The sequence below is a fragment of the Zea mays genome, chromosome 1, assembly GCF_902167145.1.
Source record: "Zea mays cultivar B73 chromosome 1, Zm-B73-REFERENCE-NAM-5.0, whole genome shotgun sequence".
Classification (NCBI taxonomy): domain Eukaryota; kingdom Viridiplantae; phylum Streptophyta; class Magnoliopsida; order Poales; family Poaceae; genus Zea; species Zea mays.
This window is the reverse complement of record NC_050096.1, coordinates 222821850-222837957: the sequence shown is the minus strand read 5'-3', so window position 1 is coordinate 222837957 and position 16108 is coordinate 222821850. Positions and strand designations below refer to the sequence as shown.

The following is a 16108-nucleotide window of genomic DNA, read 5'->3' as shown; positions in this document are numbered from 1 at the left end:
CTAAACTTGCTTCATCTCAACCTTTTATATATGCTTCCGGTTATATTCGTCATATGTTACATAGAAAGGTAATATGTTTTCTTCTGTTCATAAATTTTGAAGTTGTGCAATGCTTCAATAGTTCAAATAATAATCATTGTAGTTAAATTTCTTACAAGTATTGTAGATGAACGGAATGGTTAACCCGTATACACTTCTTTAAAATCATTAATTCGTACTTTATAGATACAAAACATATTGTTTTAACAAGTAACACCACATGTCCGTCATGCGGGTACCTCTATATTTGTTACATCTTTATGTGTACCAATATGATTATAGACCATATATGTCCTACAAAATGATGTGCCTCAAGCTGATGCAACACCTCGCAAAATTGCCTTTAAAGTTCCTCTTCGTCTTTATGCAGAAAGAACACTTATATCATTTTATATGTAAGTATCTACTAAATCAACTTATATCACTCATCTAAGCAATTATGATTATTGACAAATACAATTAAATTTAACTTAATTACAATTAAAAACGCGCGCTGGCGTGCGCCAGTTACTAGTTTTAATATAAAGCGCGAGGTCACAATAAATACAAGAAAATATAATACAATAATAAAATTACCATCATGTACTTAAATAAAGCACTTTCAAGTCTAGTAGCATATGACTATAGAATCAATGCATGCATGATGACAGGCTTTTGCATTCTTAGCGTACTCATGTTACTTGACATAGTAAACATAATTAGTGTCCTTCTAATCCTTCTCAAGTTTTCAGGCGAATTATGAATACATGTATCAAAAATAACAATTCATAAAAGCTATAAATATAAACCATAAAAGCTTCAAACAACTCTAAACTATGTAGCATTAGATATATCTTGATTTTACAAAAATAATAAAATTAGTTTTGTAATTTTCTAAGTTAAGATAATTTTATTATGTATTTACAAAGATTAGTTTAGATTTGATATATTTTAAAAAGCACTGTATATTTTATTGATGGTAAAATAATACGGTAATTTTTGGAAACGGCTGAAAGATGGAAAGATATTTAAACCGTTTTTGTTTGGAACAATTGGATCTATACCATTAAAAGATCCAAACTTTAGATATATACCATGGATCTTACATGTCATTGACTCATGTGGACCCACATGTAAGTGAGATAGTAATGGTATGAATCCAAAGTGGTGATCTTTTAATGGTATGGATCCAAATTTCCCTTTTTGTTTTGGTATCGTAATATTTCTATCGATTTTGTTTCCGTTTTCGTTTTTATTTAGCTCTGAATTTTGATAAAGTTTTGAAAACTAATATTATCTTTTTCGTTTTCATCCCAGACACATCAGCTCTCACTGTACGCACGTCACCACAAATTGTGTGTGCCTTGGCGTGTCGTGGAGGCCCCGGGCACGCACGCCGCACAGTGGCATCAGCTCTCAGTGCGCGCACGTCACCACAAATTGTGTGCCTTGTCGTGGAGGCCCCGGGCACGTACGCCGCACAGGGCACACCTGCTCCCTCCGGCCTGCTCTGCTCACTGCTTTGATTCCGCTTCGGCGCTTCGCCGCCTCCGGTTTTCTCTCCGCGCCTCCAGTCTCCAGGGACGCACCACCTCTCCCAAGTCCCAATCTCCCATGGCGGCGCTGGGCACGGCGATCACCCCCGCAGCAGCTACCACGGCGCCGTGCTGCTATAATCGGCATCCGCGGAGCCACATCACGGCGCGCCGTAACCGGGTTGCCTCCGCGAGGAGGCTTGACCTGTGCGCCAGCTCCTCACCTGCCGTCACCGCTCCCGACATACCAGACGAGGCGCTGGTGGTGAGCTCCCCGGACCCGCCCCGCCGCGCTGAAGCATTCCGTCGAGCAGGCGGAGAACCCGCCCACTCAGAAGTCCACACACTCCGCTGAGAAGGCGGCTAGTTAAAAGCATGCTTTCCTTTTCAGGAACCCTTGGTGGCGCCGGCGCCGGAGACGAAGCTCAGGAAGCTGGCGTGTCCAATCTGCTACTACCCCCTGGCGAGCTCGAGCGATCAGTTGGAGTAAGTGGTCTTTCCTCCCCATTTCGTCCCGCATTACCTGACCTGCCACTGCTAACTGGTTATCACGCAGGTTCTCAAATTGATGGTTGTTTGTTCATCTCCAGTGATGCTACCAGTCTCGAATGTCCAACGTGCAAGAAATGCTACCCCAACAAGCAAGATTACTGGGATCTTACAGTGTCAGTTGGTTCGACAGAGTACTCCGAGTCCATGCCAGTGGCAACAGAGTTGTTTAGGTAAAGAGGTTCGTTTGTTTCTTCTGGGATTAGCTGTCCTGCTATGTTTGGGAGCAAGAGGATTAGAGAACATTGGAGGGCTAATATCCTTTTGCTATTCAATTGATTGAATAGTAAGGGGATATTAGTCCCTTCAATCCGCTTCTCCTAGACACATCCCAAATCTAGGTGAAATGAGGAGGCGAGGAAATTAATTAACAGATGAAATTGATCTTCCGTGGCTTAAAATTATAGTGTCTGAAGGACCGGTGAGATGACTAGAGAGAGGTGAATGGGAGCCTATCAAATTTTGCTGCTTAGAACTGGAAATTAAGCACTTAAATTTAATCGAGATGAAGAAATCGCTCAAACCAAAAGCACATTAGCCAACCAGTGATCTCATGATTTTGAAATGTTTTTATGACTCACACGAGACCAAATCGAAAGGCTCGCAAATCGAACACCGAAAAGTCAAAATCGGTTCAAAATGTTAGAATACCCGTTTAGGGCGTTTAGGGTTTGGGGTTTTCCCCGTGTAATTACTATCTCACCCCTCTGTAATGGGACTGGCCCAGTTTACCCACGTCTATTAATACATCACCCAACCCTGTTAGGGTTAGGGTTTTCACCATTCAACACAAAACCGTGTCACTAACTAGTGCTGTTTTCAACAGCTTGAAATTCAGTTTTCGAATGCGAAACTGAACCAAACGGACTCCGATTGAGCTGAAATCTTACACACACTTTGACAAATGAGTTTCCAAGGTCTCCACAAATTTTGAACTCAAATGGATTTATAAATCAATCGCAGATCAGAAAACACATATTAGACTGAGGTTTAGTTGGGGCTTCCAAACAAATTCAGATTGGATCACAACCACAAACTGCTCAAATCAGATGATTGTAGTGGTCTACAGAGTGATCTTTACCTCAAGGCATCTCCAAACAATCTCGAACTCAAGAACTCGATGGTTCTTCCACAAATCGAGAACAAGGGAAGGGAAGAGTCGAAGGCAAAATCAAATAAAAATCTGCAGCATATCAAAACTGAGCACAAGATTTGAACCAACCCTGTGGATGGGTCCGGCCACCCTTCCTTCGAATAATGAGTTGAAGATTACAAGAACATAGATGCGAACAAAACACCTGCGGATCTCCGGCTACACTAGGGAATGAAACTAGGGTATTCTAAACAAAAACCAAATGAACTTAGCCAAAAGAGATGGTTGTCCACAACAACCAACCCATCTATTTAAAGAGAGTTATTTCACTAGTCTAAACTACCCCTAAATACATAAAGCCTATCCACTTAGCCTAGGGTGAAATGGATTATCTCCTGTGGTTTTGATCTGACGGCCACATGCTCCATACGAAGTTGCTTCGCCTCGAGCCCTCGACGCATTCTTCGCGATGATGCCACATGTCGCATTTATTTCTCGTCGAAACCGCACCGCCGAGTTTTGAGGTCCAAACTCAGCAAAACCAGCAGCTGGGTGGTTTTGAGGCCCAACCATTGAAATCGCTGTGAGTAGCGTATTGCATGCGCGTTGGACATGTGTCCCGCCAGTCCTTGACCGCGCTGGTGACACGCTCCGCCCTATCACGTCCTCGCGTCTGTGCGTGTGCTAGGTGTTAGTTAGGTGGTCTGAGTAGTACTCCTCAGTCATGGGTTCGACTTCCAGTGGGAGCGAATTGGTATGGGTGAACCGACTAATGGTGGTCATGTGGGTTGGGTCTCAAAGCACGGGTCAAAGCCCGAACTCCTCATATGGGGTGGCATCCCATTTTATAAGGGATCCATCTTTCATGGTTTTTCTCAGCCGGGCTTCGGTTGAGCTCTTCTTGGTGAAATACTGTGGGGGTAGCCTTCCTCCAGTTTTTTAAAGGTTGCATGTCATACTAGTATAAGTGTTTGCCAAACTGTTTCTTCTGAGGAGCTGGGGACCAAGAATATGAGACTGCAATTGTTAATTAGTTCTACCAGATTATTTCTTAGTCCTTACTGATGATTATTCGAGCAGGACTCCACTGGTATCTTTTCTTTACGAAAGAGGATGGCGCCAAAATTTCATATGGGGTGGTTTCCCAGGCCTAGAAAGAGAGGTCATGCTGCTTAACTATGTTGTATTCATGAGGATGTTCAGGTTGCATTTGTGAACTTTCTGTCTTCCAATCATCTCTGTAAATTTGATTAGTAGTTCCTTTTCCTTTCCTTTCCCCATGAAAAAAATGGTACTCAAGAGCTCTTGAAGAACCTTTGATCATGGTATTTTACTTTTACCGGATCACCTTTTGGGTTGTACATTCTAGAAAAATATGGGCTTGTTGCATCCATGCTTTGCCCATTGCAACTGTTAGGCTGTTGATGATGTGTCACCAGTTTTTTTCCCACATAGCTAAGGCTCTAATGTCAAGCTTTGCTTGACTGTTGACCCTTGACCCTGAATTCAATCCTGGGTTCAGCCAGGTTTGGCTTCCTTAGCAACTTACATATATTTCAGCATTTACATATCATTTGTATGAGCATATACATTTTCAGATTTCTAAACAACATTGCAATGCCTGCAGTTTGAAATGGCAAAAACTTATTTGAAGCCAACAATTGGAGGGACTATTGTTGATGCAAGTTGTGGAAGTGGCCTGTTCTCAAGATTATTTATTAAGAGTGGGCTATATTCTCTTGTTGTGGCACTGGATTTCTCAGAGAATATGTTGAAGCAGTGCAACCAATACATCAAGCAGGAAAACATTTCAGATGAGTATGCCTTTGGTCATTATGTTTAGTTTTGTACCTTATTCATTAGGTTTAGTTTTGTACCCTACTTGTCATGTTTGACTTATTAAGGGCTCGGAGTTTGGGGATTTTGTTTACTTACCATCCATTGGTACTAGAGGTGGTATTCTGGATCATTCTGTGTCAGTCTGTTTTATGAAGGAAAACAGCACCACCTTGTGGTTCTCGGGGGTCTACGGCCCCCATAGAGATGAGGAGAAATTGGCTTTTCTAGAAGAACTTTCTCAGGTCAGAACCAGTTGCCCTGGTCCTGGGTGATTGCAGGGGACTTCAATATGATCCGTTGTGCTGAGGACAAGAATAATTCGAATCTTAATAGAGCTCTCATGGGTAGCTTAAATATTTGGATTAATAATCACTCTCTCAAGGAGTTGCCTCTAACTGGAAGAAGATTCACCTGGTCCAAAGAGATGTCCCTACCTTAGTCAAGCTTGACAGGGTGTTCTGCACTTCTGATTGGGAGGCCTTATTCCTAGATTGTTCTCTGCAGAGTAATGCCTCTAGTATGTTTGATCACTGTCCCCTGGTTCTGAGGCTTAATGTGGGCTTTAAGGGAAAGAAGCGTTTCCACTTTGAGAGTTTTTGGCCAAAGATGCAAGGTTTTCAGGAGGTGGTGTCTGATTCCTGGAACTCTAGTATTTCGGTTTTTTTTGTCCCATGGAGAGATTATCTATTAAATTCAAAAGACTTGCGAAGGCCCTGCAGTCCTGGAGTCAAAAATATGTGGGTAATGTTTCTTCTCAACTTGCTTTGACCAAGATGACCTTACACCTTTTGGAAATTGTCATGTGGGGACAAGTCTACACTAGGAGGCGCCGGGCCAGGGACGTACGCCGAGCAGAGGAACACGCGGCCAGGGGGGACACACGCACAGCTGGCTCGAGCTGATCGAGTAGATAAGGCAGAAGGATATTATTAGTTTCCCTTTAAGAGTTATCAGTTCCATAATTTCAGGAGTTTGTTACTCCAGTTAGTTGGGCTATGGCCCTATATATTCTTGTAACCAGGACAATTAAGGCAAGCAGATTGTTAGCCTCATCTCTCTTATTCTCTAAGCCTACGGTAGAGGGGAATAACCTCACCGGAGAAGACGGCCGACGGTTACGAGCTCCGTAGCCGCGGTCCAGCCAGCCAAGGGTTTAACGCCCTTGACAACCTGGTATCGTGATCTAGACGATCCTCACCATCCCAACTCAACACCTCTTCCGCAGCCTCCAACAGCCGCCATTTTTAGCCGCCGCCATCACCACAATCTTCCACTGCCTCCGCAACATCACCAGCCACCATGACCAAACCTACCCTCGCCGACGTGCTTGCATCGCTGAAATCCCTCACCTCGGAGCTCCAATACATGAAGGCAGAGGTGATCGCCTTGAAGGAAAAATCCGACTCAACGTCGGATAACGGCGGCAGACGACGGTCGGATGGAATGCGTGATCCGGACCCGCCGCCGCAACACAAAAAGTGGGATTTTCCCCGCTTTGACGGCACGACAGATCCAATGCTCTTCCTCAACAAGTGCGAGGCCTACTTTCGCCAGCATCGCACTATGGCGGAGGAACGCGTGGGACGAGCTTCGTACCATATGGACGACATCGCGCAGCTGTGGTACACCCAACTACAAGAGGACGAGGGCAGACCAACGTGGGGGCGATTCAAGGAGCTCCTGAACCTGCGATTTGGGCCTCCCCTCCGTTCAGCCCCAATGTTCGAGCTCGCCGAATGCCGACGTTCGAGCACAGTCGAGGAGTACGCCAATCGTTTCCAAGCCCTCCTGCCTCGCGCAGGTCGCCTTGACGAGGCTCAACGCGTACAGCTCTTCACGGGGGGTCTTCTTCCACCACTCAGCCACGCCGTCCGCATTCACGGCCCAGAGACGCTCGTGGCAGCCATGAGCTTAGCGTGGCAGGTGGAACTAATGGAGTCTGAGCGGCCGGCGCAGCAACCTCGGGCGCCATCGCGCGGTCAGCCATCCGCATACACCCCTCGGGCCGCACTCCCTGCGACTCCGCCATTGATGGCACATTCTGCCCCTCTGGTGGTCGCCGAGCAGGGCCGCGACGAAGGGAACCAGCGACGCCTGACTCCGGACGAGATGGCAGAGCGGCGCCGCCAAAACCTGTGCTTCAACTGCAATGAACGGTATACTCGGGGCCACAACAGGTTCTGCAAGCGCCTTTTCTTCATCGAGGGCGTGGAGATCGACGACGCTATAGACAGCAGCGCTGCTGCAGCAGCCGACACAGGGGAGACGGACGCGCCCATCTTTTCCCTCCATGCAGTGGCGGGCGTGTCCATGGGCAAGACCATGCAGATCCGCGTCGTGGTGGGCGCGACAACTCTCATTGCCCTCCTCGATACTGGCTCCACCCACAACTTCATTGCCGAAGAGGCGGCGCGACGATCCGGGCTGCCCATCCTACCCCGACCGCGACTCACGGCAACGGTGGCTAACGGCGACAAGGTGCCATGTCCGGGGGTCATCCGGCATGCCCCAATCACCATCAACAATTTCAGTTTCGCCGTCGACCTGTTTGTTCTACCGCTTGCAGGGTATGACTTGGTGCTTGGCACCCAGTGGATGGAGAACCTCGGGCGTTTGACGTGGGACTTCACCGCGGGCACGGTGTCATTCGTGCGCCAAGGCCGCACGATCTGCTGGGCAGGGGTGCCGCTTCTGGAGGCGGCGGAGTCCTGTGCGGCCGCGACATCGGCGCCTTTGCTCGATGAGCTCCTTGCCGGTTTCGGGGATGTCTTCAGGGAGCCGCAAGGACTGCCACCCACGCGCAACTGTGACCATGCCATCACCCTCAAGCCCGATGCACAGCCGGTGGCGGTTCGCCCCTATCGCTACCCGGCTGCACACAAGGACGAGATGGAGCGGCAATGCGCCGCAATGATCACACAAGGCATCGTCCGTCGCAGCGTCTCAGCGTTCTCATCGCCGGTACTCCTCGTCAAGAAGGCGGACGGCGCATGGCGTTTTTGCGTCGACTACCGGGCCCTGAACGCGCTCACCATCAAGGACGCGTTCCCGATTCCCGTCGTCGATGAGCTGCTCGACGAACTTCACGGTGCCCGCTTCTTCACCAAACTCGACCTACGGTCGGAATATCACCAAGTTCGCATGCAGCCTGATGACATCCACAAGACGGCGTTTTGAACTCACGACGGCCTCTACGAATTTTTAGTGATGCCGTTCGGATTGTGCAATGCCCCGGCAACATTTCAGGCGCTCATGAACGACGTCTTACGACCATTGCTACGGCGCTTCGTTCTTGTCTTTTTCGATGACATTCTTATCTACAGCCAGACATGGGCGGAGCACCTGCGCCATCTTCGCGTCGTGCTCACTGAGCTCCGGAGACACCAACTCTTCGTCAAGCACAGCAAGTGCGCGTTCGGCGAGCAGTCGGTCTCCTACCTTGGCCACAACATCTCAGCGTCAGGCGTCGCCATGGACCCGGCCAAGGTGCAGGCCATCCGCGACTGGCCTGTCCCTCGGTCCGCTCGGGCTGTGCGCGGCTTCCTCGGCTTGGCGGGATACTACCGCAAATTTGTCCACAACTACGGCACGGTCGCCGCCCCGCTGACCGCTCTCCTAAAAAAGGAGGGGTTCTCCTGGAACGACGCCGCGACCGCGGCTTTTGAAGATCTCAAGTCTGCAGTCACTTCAGCGCCCGTCCTCGCCATGCCAGATTTCGCCAAGTCCTTCACCGTTGAGTGCGACGCTTCCTCTTTTGGTTTTGGCGCGGTCCTCATCTAGGGAGGCCACCCGATCGCCTTCTTCAGCAGGCCGATCGCTCCTCGACATCGCGCACTCGCTGCCTACGAGCGTGAGCTCATCGACCTTGTTCACGCCGTGCGACACTGGAGGCCGTACTTGTGGGGACGCCGTTTTCTGGTGAAGACAGATCACTACAGCCTCAAATACTTGCTGGACCAGAGGCTCTCGACGACGCACCAGCACCGTTGGGTGGGGAAGCTTCTCGGCTTCGATTTCGCCGTCGAGTACAAATCCGGAGCGGCGAACGTGGTCGCCGACGCGCTCTCACGCCGCGACACGGAGGACGGCGAGGAAGGCGCCACGCTAGCGCTCTCGGCTCCACGCTTCGACTTCATCACTCGGCTCCGACAGCACCAAGGCTCGGACCCGGCACTCATGGCGTTGCGTCAGGAGATCACCAGCGGTGCACGTGGCGCGCCCTGGTCCCTGGTTGACGGCATGATCCAATACAAGGACCGGCTCTACATACCGCCTGCCGCCACTCTGATCCAGGAAATAGTCCAGGCGGTGCACGAGGACGTCCACGAGGGCGTTCAGAGGATGCTGCACCGACTCCGCCGAGATTTCCATTTCCCTAACATGAAACAATTGGTGCAGGATTTCGTTCGGGAGTGCAGCGTTTGCCAGCGTTACAAGTCGGAACACTTGAATCCGGCGGGACTGCTCATACCTCTGCCTGTGCCGAACAGTGTCTGGACCGACATAACGCTGGATTTCATCGAGGCGCTGCCCAAAGTGCGCGACAAGTCCGTCATTTTGACGGTGGTGGACCGTTTCAGCAAGTACTGCCACTTTATACCACTGGCGCACCCGTACTCGGCAGAGTCTGTCGCAGAAGCTTTCTTCATCAACATTGTTCGTCTGCATGGCGTGCCACAGTCGATGGTGTTGGATCGCGATCCGGTCTTCACATCAACATTCTGGCGCGAGCTCATGCGCCTGACGAAGACCAAGCTCCACATGACTACGACATTCCACCCTCAGTCGGATGGACAGTCCGAGGCGGCTAACCGGGTCATCATTATGTATCTCCGCTGCCTTACTGGGGACAGGCCACGACAATGGCTGCGTTGGCTTCCGTGGGCGGAGTTCATCTTCAATACGGCGTACCAAACATCCCTGCACGACACACCATTCCGTGTCGTCTACGGTCGCGATCCACCGTCAATCCGATCGTACGAGCCAGGCGACACGAGGGTTGCTGCTGTCGCCCGGAGCATAGCAGAGCGCGACGAGTTCCTCGCCGACATTCGCTCTCGGCTAGAGCAGGCGCAGCAGGTTCAGAAGCGCCACTACGACGCCGGACATCGCCAGGTGGTCTACCAAGTAGGCGACTGGGTCCTCCTCCGCCTGCGTCAGCGTGCAGCCTCCTCGCTTCCTCAGGCCTCGACGGGAAAGCTAAAGCCCCGCTATTTTGGGCCCTACTGCATCACCGAGATGATCAACGACGTCGCCGTCCGTCTCGACTTGCCAACCGGAGTCCGCCTGCATGACGTGTTCCATGTCGGACTTCTCAAGAAATTCCATGGGACACCGCCAGCAGCACCTCCACCTCTACCGACAATTCACCATGGCGCGGTTGTTCCGGAGCCGGAACGAGCGGTGCGCTACCGTCTTGCACGTGGTGTGCGCCTAGTGCTGATTCAGTGGAAAGGTCAATCGGCTGCATCGGCCACCTGGGAGGACATCGACACATTCCGTGCCAAGCATCTAGCGTTCCAGCTCGGGGACGAGCTGGGTCTCGACGGAGGGGGAGATGTCATGTGGGGACAAGTCTACACTAGGAGGCGCCGGGCCAAGGACGTACGCCGAGCAGAGGAACGCGCGGCCAGGGGGACTCGCGCACAGCTGGCTCGAGCTGATCGAGTAGATAAGGCAGAAGGATATTATTAGTTTCCCTTTAAGAATTATCAGTTCCATAATTTCAGGAGTTTGTTACTCCAGTTAGTTGGGCTATGGCCCTATATATTCTTGTAACTAGGACAATTAAGGCAAGCAGATTGTTAGCCTCATCTCTCTTATACTCTAAGCCTACGGTAGAGGGGAATAACCTCACCGGAGAAGACGGCCGACGGCTACGAGCTCCGTAGCCGCGGTCCAGCCAGCCAAGGGTTTAACGCCCTTGACAGAAATTGCCAAGGACAGCAGGCCTCTGTGCTCGGCTGAAGAGTGGTTGAGAAAACAACTAAAATTATTATGTCTTCATTTTCTTCCTTGGAAAGAACCATTGCTAGACTGAGGTCTAGAGTGAACTTTGTCAAAACAGAGGATGCCAGTACTGCTTTCTTTCATGCGCAAGCCAGGTTCAGGACAAAGAAGAACTTCATTCATAAACTGATGGTCGACGAGCATCTAATCACTTCCCAAGAGGCTAAGCAGCAGGCTATGTTTCTGTTTTATAAGGATCTGATTGGTAAAGAGGTTGAGCAAAATTTTAGTCTAAACCTTGCTGATTTTCACAAAGGCAATTTGGAGCTCTCGCATTTTGATAATCCCATATCCTTGGCGGAAATCAAATCTGCTGTTTTAAGTCTTCCTAAGGATAAAGCCCCTGGACCTGACGGTTTCACAAGGCGTTTTTATAAATGTTGTTGGGATATAATCAAATGGGACCTCCTGGCTGTGTCTTAGTCTTACAGCAAGGCTCCCCTGAAGGCTTGAATTGCTGAATTCAGCCTATATTACTCTCATTCCCAAACATGTTGAGGCTGTTCTTCCGGGGGACTTTACACCAATCAGCCTAGTTCACAGTTTTGCTAAACTTACCACTAAAATCCTGGCCAACAGATTAGCTCCTGAACTGGATAAAATGGTTAGCACAAATCAGAGTGCCTTCATCCGGGGCAGATGTATTCATGATAACTTTATTATGGTCAGTCAAACCGTCAAGATGCTACATAATAATAGAATCCCTGCTCTTTTCTTGAAGCTGGACATTAAAAAGGCCTTTGACTCTGTGCATTGGGCATTTCTTCTAGAAATTCTTCAACACTTGGGTTTTGGACAGGTTTGGTGCAACCTGATTCTGAACCTGCTATTGACATCCTCTACTCAAGTTCTTGTGAATGGAGTGCCTGGCCAGCCTATAAGTCTCAAGAGAGGGTTGAGGCAAGGTGATCCTTTATCCCCCCTTTTATTCATCCTAGTCATGGATGTTCTTAATAGCCTTTTTACCAGAGCAGATGAGTGTGGGTTGTTGCACCCCCTTGCTGGTAGAAGTATTAGCCAAAGGGTCTCAATGTTCGCAGATGATGTTGCTGTTTTTGTTAAGCCAGTTTCTGAGGACTTAGTGGTGGTCAGAGAAATTTTGAGGTGTTTTGGTGTTGCCTCAGGTCTTCAAACTAACTTGCAAAAAAGTTTCTCCTACCCAATTTGGTGTGATAATGAAAGGATTGAGTTGGCTGTCCAGACCTTGGGTTGTGCCTAAAAAACTTTCCTACAACCTATCTTGGGCTCTTGGCCTCCCTCTGAGCAGCAAAAAACTTATTGCTGGAGACCTCGCTCTCTGGATTGAGAAAATCGCTGCCAAGCTTCCAGGATGGAAGGCTGAGCTTCTAAATCTTTTTGGGAGAATCACTCTTATCAAATCTGTACTCTCTGCCATCTCTGTTTACTTATTTATTGCTATCAATGCTCCTAAATGGGTTATCAAAGCCATTGATAAAATTTGAAGGAATTTCTTGTGGAAAGGAAGAAAGGAGGCTAGAGGAGGTAATTGCCTTATATCTTGGAATAAAGTCACTCGACCTTTCGATTTGGGGGGCCTTGGAATTCCTAATCTCCACACGATGAACTGGGCCCTGCAAATGCGATGGCTTTGGCTGCAAAAAACTGCTCCTTCTAAGCTATGGAGTGGCCTTGATCTTAAAATATCGTCCCAGGCCAGAGCTTTATTTCAGGTTGCAGTGTCTACCACCATTGGTAATGGTATTTCAACCTTCTTTTGGAAAGATAAGTGGATACATGGGTGTTCCATTGTGGATTTAGCTCCCCTAATTGCTGCTGCAGTTCCGAAGAAGATTAGAGAAGTAAGGACTGTGCAGCAGGCCCTTACCTCATACTATTGGGTTGATGATATCCAGAGAAATCTCTCCCTGGCTGCGATTGAGCAATATCTATAATTATGGGAGGTTCTTGAAACTTTTCAGCTTCAAAATTCAAATGATCAACATGTGTGGCTATTTAGCAGCAATGGTCTGTACACCTCCAAATCTGCCTACAGAGCTTTCTTCATTGGAGCGGAATCCTTTGAGCCCTGGAAAAGGATTTGGAAGAGCTGGGCAGCCCCTAAGTGCGAGGTCTTTGTTTGGCTGGCCATAAACAATAAATGTTGGACAACCGACAGACAAAAAAAAAGGGGGCTTGATTATCCTGAAAATTGTGTTCTATGTGACCAAGAAGATGAAACTGTGCATCATATTCTATCCAATTGCGTCTTCACAAGACAGTTTTGGCATAATATTTTAACTCCAATTGATATCTCTTCTGTGGTTCCTAAGAGAAGAGATTCCGGTTTTGCGGAATGGTGGAGAAAGGCTTCAGCTAGGATTCCTAAAAGCAAAAGAAAGGGGTTTAATAGTGTGGTCATCCTCGGGGCTTGGAGTCTTTGGAAACAGAGAAATAGATGTGTTTTTGACGGAGCTCGGCCCTGCCTTTCTACCTTAGAGGATGGATTCAAAGATGAGATGTGGCTGTGGTTTTCTGCAGGAGCCAAGAACATGTGCTCCCTTTTTGACCCTGGTTAGAGAAAGGAAAGTCTTGTAGCCTCTTGGTAGGCTGGGGTGGTGGTGTGTCGTGTGGCTGGTATGTGTTTGTGTGTGTGTGTTTGGTGTGTGTGTGTTTTTGTGTGAGTCTGGTGCGTATTTTTGTGTGTTGTGTTCTATTTGTTTCAGGCCTCAGGCCTTTTTCCCTCTCCTTTAATATAATGATACGCAACCCTCCTGCGTATTCGAGAAAAAAAGAGTCTATGTAGTTAGTTGTTCCTTCTTGTTTGTATTCATGCTTTGTAGCTTTGTTGTCATGATTATTGTTTTATTATAAAAAGTTCAAATACAAATTGTAATATTACACTTCTTTTGTTTCAGGAGATTAGTATTGGTGAGGGCTGACATATCTAGACTCCCTTTTGTGAGTGGTTCAATTGACGCTCTGCATGCAGGTGCTGCAATTCATTGTTGGCCATCCCCAGCTTGTGCTGTAAGACTCTAATCTGAATTGGCAATTTATGTCAAAAAGTTTTCACTGCTTTATGTGTTTTATAATTACATATTTGTAGAGCTTAACAATGAACCCCTGTGCTTACAGTGTTTGTAAGTATTAACCAACTTAATTTGTTACTCCACATTCTTCTGTGCACTCAAAATGCATGGCAGCATGATAGTTTGACTACTTTCATCATGTATTTTCTATATTAACCTATGTACTAGTTTGCACTTTCTTATGTGCCTTAAAATATGTGGCAGCATACAATGTCAATGAATCTAGCGTGTTGAACACGCATGCATGTTACATTTGTGTTCACAATCATGTGAGTGCATGAGCACAACCTCCAAACGAGTAAGACACCAACTTATTCAGGGTCACTTAGTACAATCTACAAGTTCACAAAGCTTGATAAAATAACAAACAAGGAATTGCTTTTATGAACAACTTCAGCAATCTTTCAACATCTCAATGTACCTGCTGGGAGATCTACCTTTACGCTTTTCACTACCCCCTAGTTGTGCTTATTGCATTTTTGATCTTCTCATAGGTTGCAGATATCAGTAGAGTCCTTCGCCCAGGGGGAATTTTTGTTGCTTCGACATTCGTGGCAGATGTTATTCCACCAGCTATTCCAGTATTGAAGATCGTACGCCCGGTAATGCCAACTCCTAATTATCCACAAAATAATGGTTTTCCTGTAACAATAATAGACCGATTCACATTAAACCTGAAGTGGTTCCTTAGTGTTTTGACTCCTCCAAGATAGTGGATGAACGATTAAATTTTGGATCATCTTGTGCTGCTATATGTAAATTCACTTTGCCCTACTCTGATCTGTTCTTTTACATCTCCTTTTGGAATTATCTTGCAGTACATTAGCCAAATAACTGGCAACAATACCTTCTTATCTGAAGTGGAGCTTGAAGATCTTTGCAAAGCATGTGGGCTGGTTGATTTCAAATTTGTCAGAAGTGGATTCTATATAATGTTTTCTGCCACTAAAGCATGCTAACTAAGTAGCAGCAATCGTCCAGTCGTTTATGTCAAGACTCCTCGGTTTTATACTGCAAATGGTGAATATACTGTTTAAATTATGTTTACTGAACTATATGGCTAATTCTCTTTGACGATGTCATGATAATTGTTGAAATTTTTTGCTACAGGTTTCCTTCTGTGCATTGTGCGGTTGTGCCATTTGCTCTAAAGGTTGCCAACTTTCCTCAAGGGGGTGTGGTGTAAATAGTGAACACATATATTTTACTTCTACTTGACCGACCTCATTATAGCATGAAAATATCATATTTTTTGTGTACAGCTTCATAGATCTTTGCAATTATGTAATTTAAGGCTTGTTTGGAACAGCTCTACCAACCTAAAAACTGAATCTGGATATAGAATTTAGTTAGATCCATGGTGAAGCAGCTCCAATAGTTAATGGAGCTGATGATGGTGTTTGTTACAGCTCCATCTGACCATCTCACATCTCTATCTTATTTCCATCTAGACCCATGGCATCTCCTAGGCGTAGGCATGCATGGCGCTTTGCCCCATTGGCGAGCGCGACTCCGGTCATACGCGCCGCAGGCGTGGCCCTATTGGCGGGCACGGCTCTGGCCAGCGCGGGCGTGGACCCGATCAGCACAGGCGCAAGCGTTGCTTCGGCCGGTGAGCACTATTGGATCTTTTATGGGCTTGGCCCATTTATTGAATAAACTCTATGGTGTGTAATGGTGGAGAATACCAATAGTACCACATTGGAAGTCCAAGGGTCTTTTACCTTAACTTATATGGTGGGATTTATTCCACTTAACTTGAGAAGTCAAGAAATAGATAAGGGCGTGCCACGCGCGCCGCCGGCCGGGCCGGGCGTGGCGTGGCAGGCCGGCCGGCCGGCGAGCGGGCGTAGTGTGGTGTGGTTGTGTTAATTTTTAGCACTCACTAACTGCGTACGTCAGCCGAGTGACCCTGTCTCTTCGTCAGCCAGCCGAGTGACCCTTCTCCTTCAGCTGCCGACTTATGGCGTGACTCGGCGAGAGCTGGCCGACTCTTGGCGTGACTCGGCGACCTT

General features: G+C 47.8%; 1 protein-coding gene across 3 annotated transcripts; it reads left to right on the top strand.

The window, feature by feature from the left end:
• The first annotated feature begins 1430 nt into the window (after positions 1-1430).
• LOC100284057 (uncharacterized) lies at positions 1431-15451 on the top strand. 3 transcript variants are annotated; one of them, NM_001156955.2, is made up of 9 exons: positions 1431-1818; positions 1945-2039; positions 2144-2275; positions 4276-4357; positions 4823-5013; positions 13920-14031; positions 14588-14695; positions 14912-15113; positions 15204-15451. In NM_001156955.2, exons 1-8 carry the CDS (start codon positions 1633-1635, stop codon positions 15050-15052), a joined length of 1047 nt encoding a protein of 348 aa, NP_001150427.1. In that variant the 5' UTR covers positions 1431-1632; the 3' UTR covers positions 15053-15113; positions 15204-15451. The 3 variants fall into 3 exon arrangements, with proteins under 3 accessions (NP_001150427.1, XP_035823519.1, XP_035823521.1); XM_035967626.1 differs by lacking the exons at positions 13920-14031; positions 14588-14695; positions 14912-15113; positions 15204-15451 and having other exon boundaries at positions 1475-1818; positions 2110-2275; positions 4276-4398; positions 4823-11275; XM_035967628.1 differs by lacking the exons at positions 4276-4357; positions 13920-14031; positions 14588-14695; positions 14912-15113; positions 15204-15451 and having other exon boundaries at positions 1499-1818; positions 2110-2275; positions 4823-11275.
• The last annotated feature ends 657 nt before the right edge of the window (positions 15452-16108 follow it).

What these genes read in the sequence shown, in the direction of transcription:
- LOC100284057 (XM_035967626.1), top strand. Translation starts at nt 6,334, where the DNA reads ATGACCAAACCTACCCTCGCCGACGTGCTTGCATCGCTGAAATCCCTC.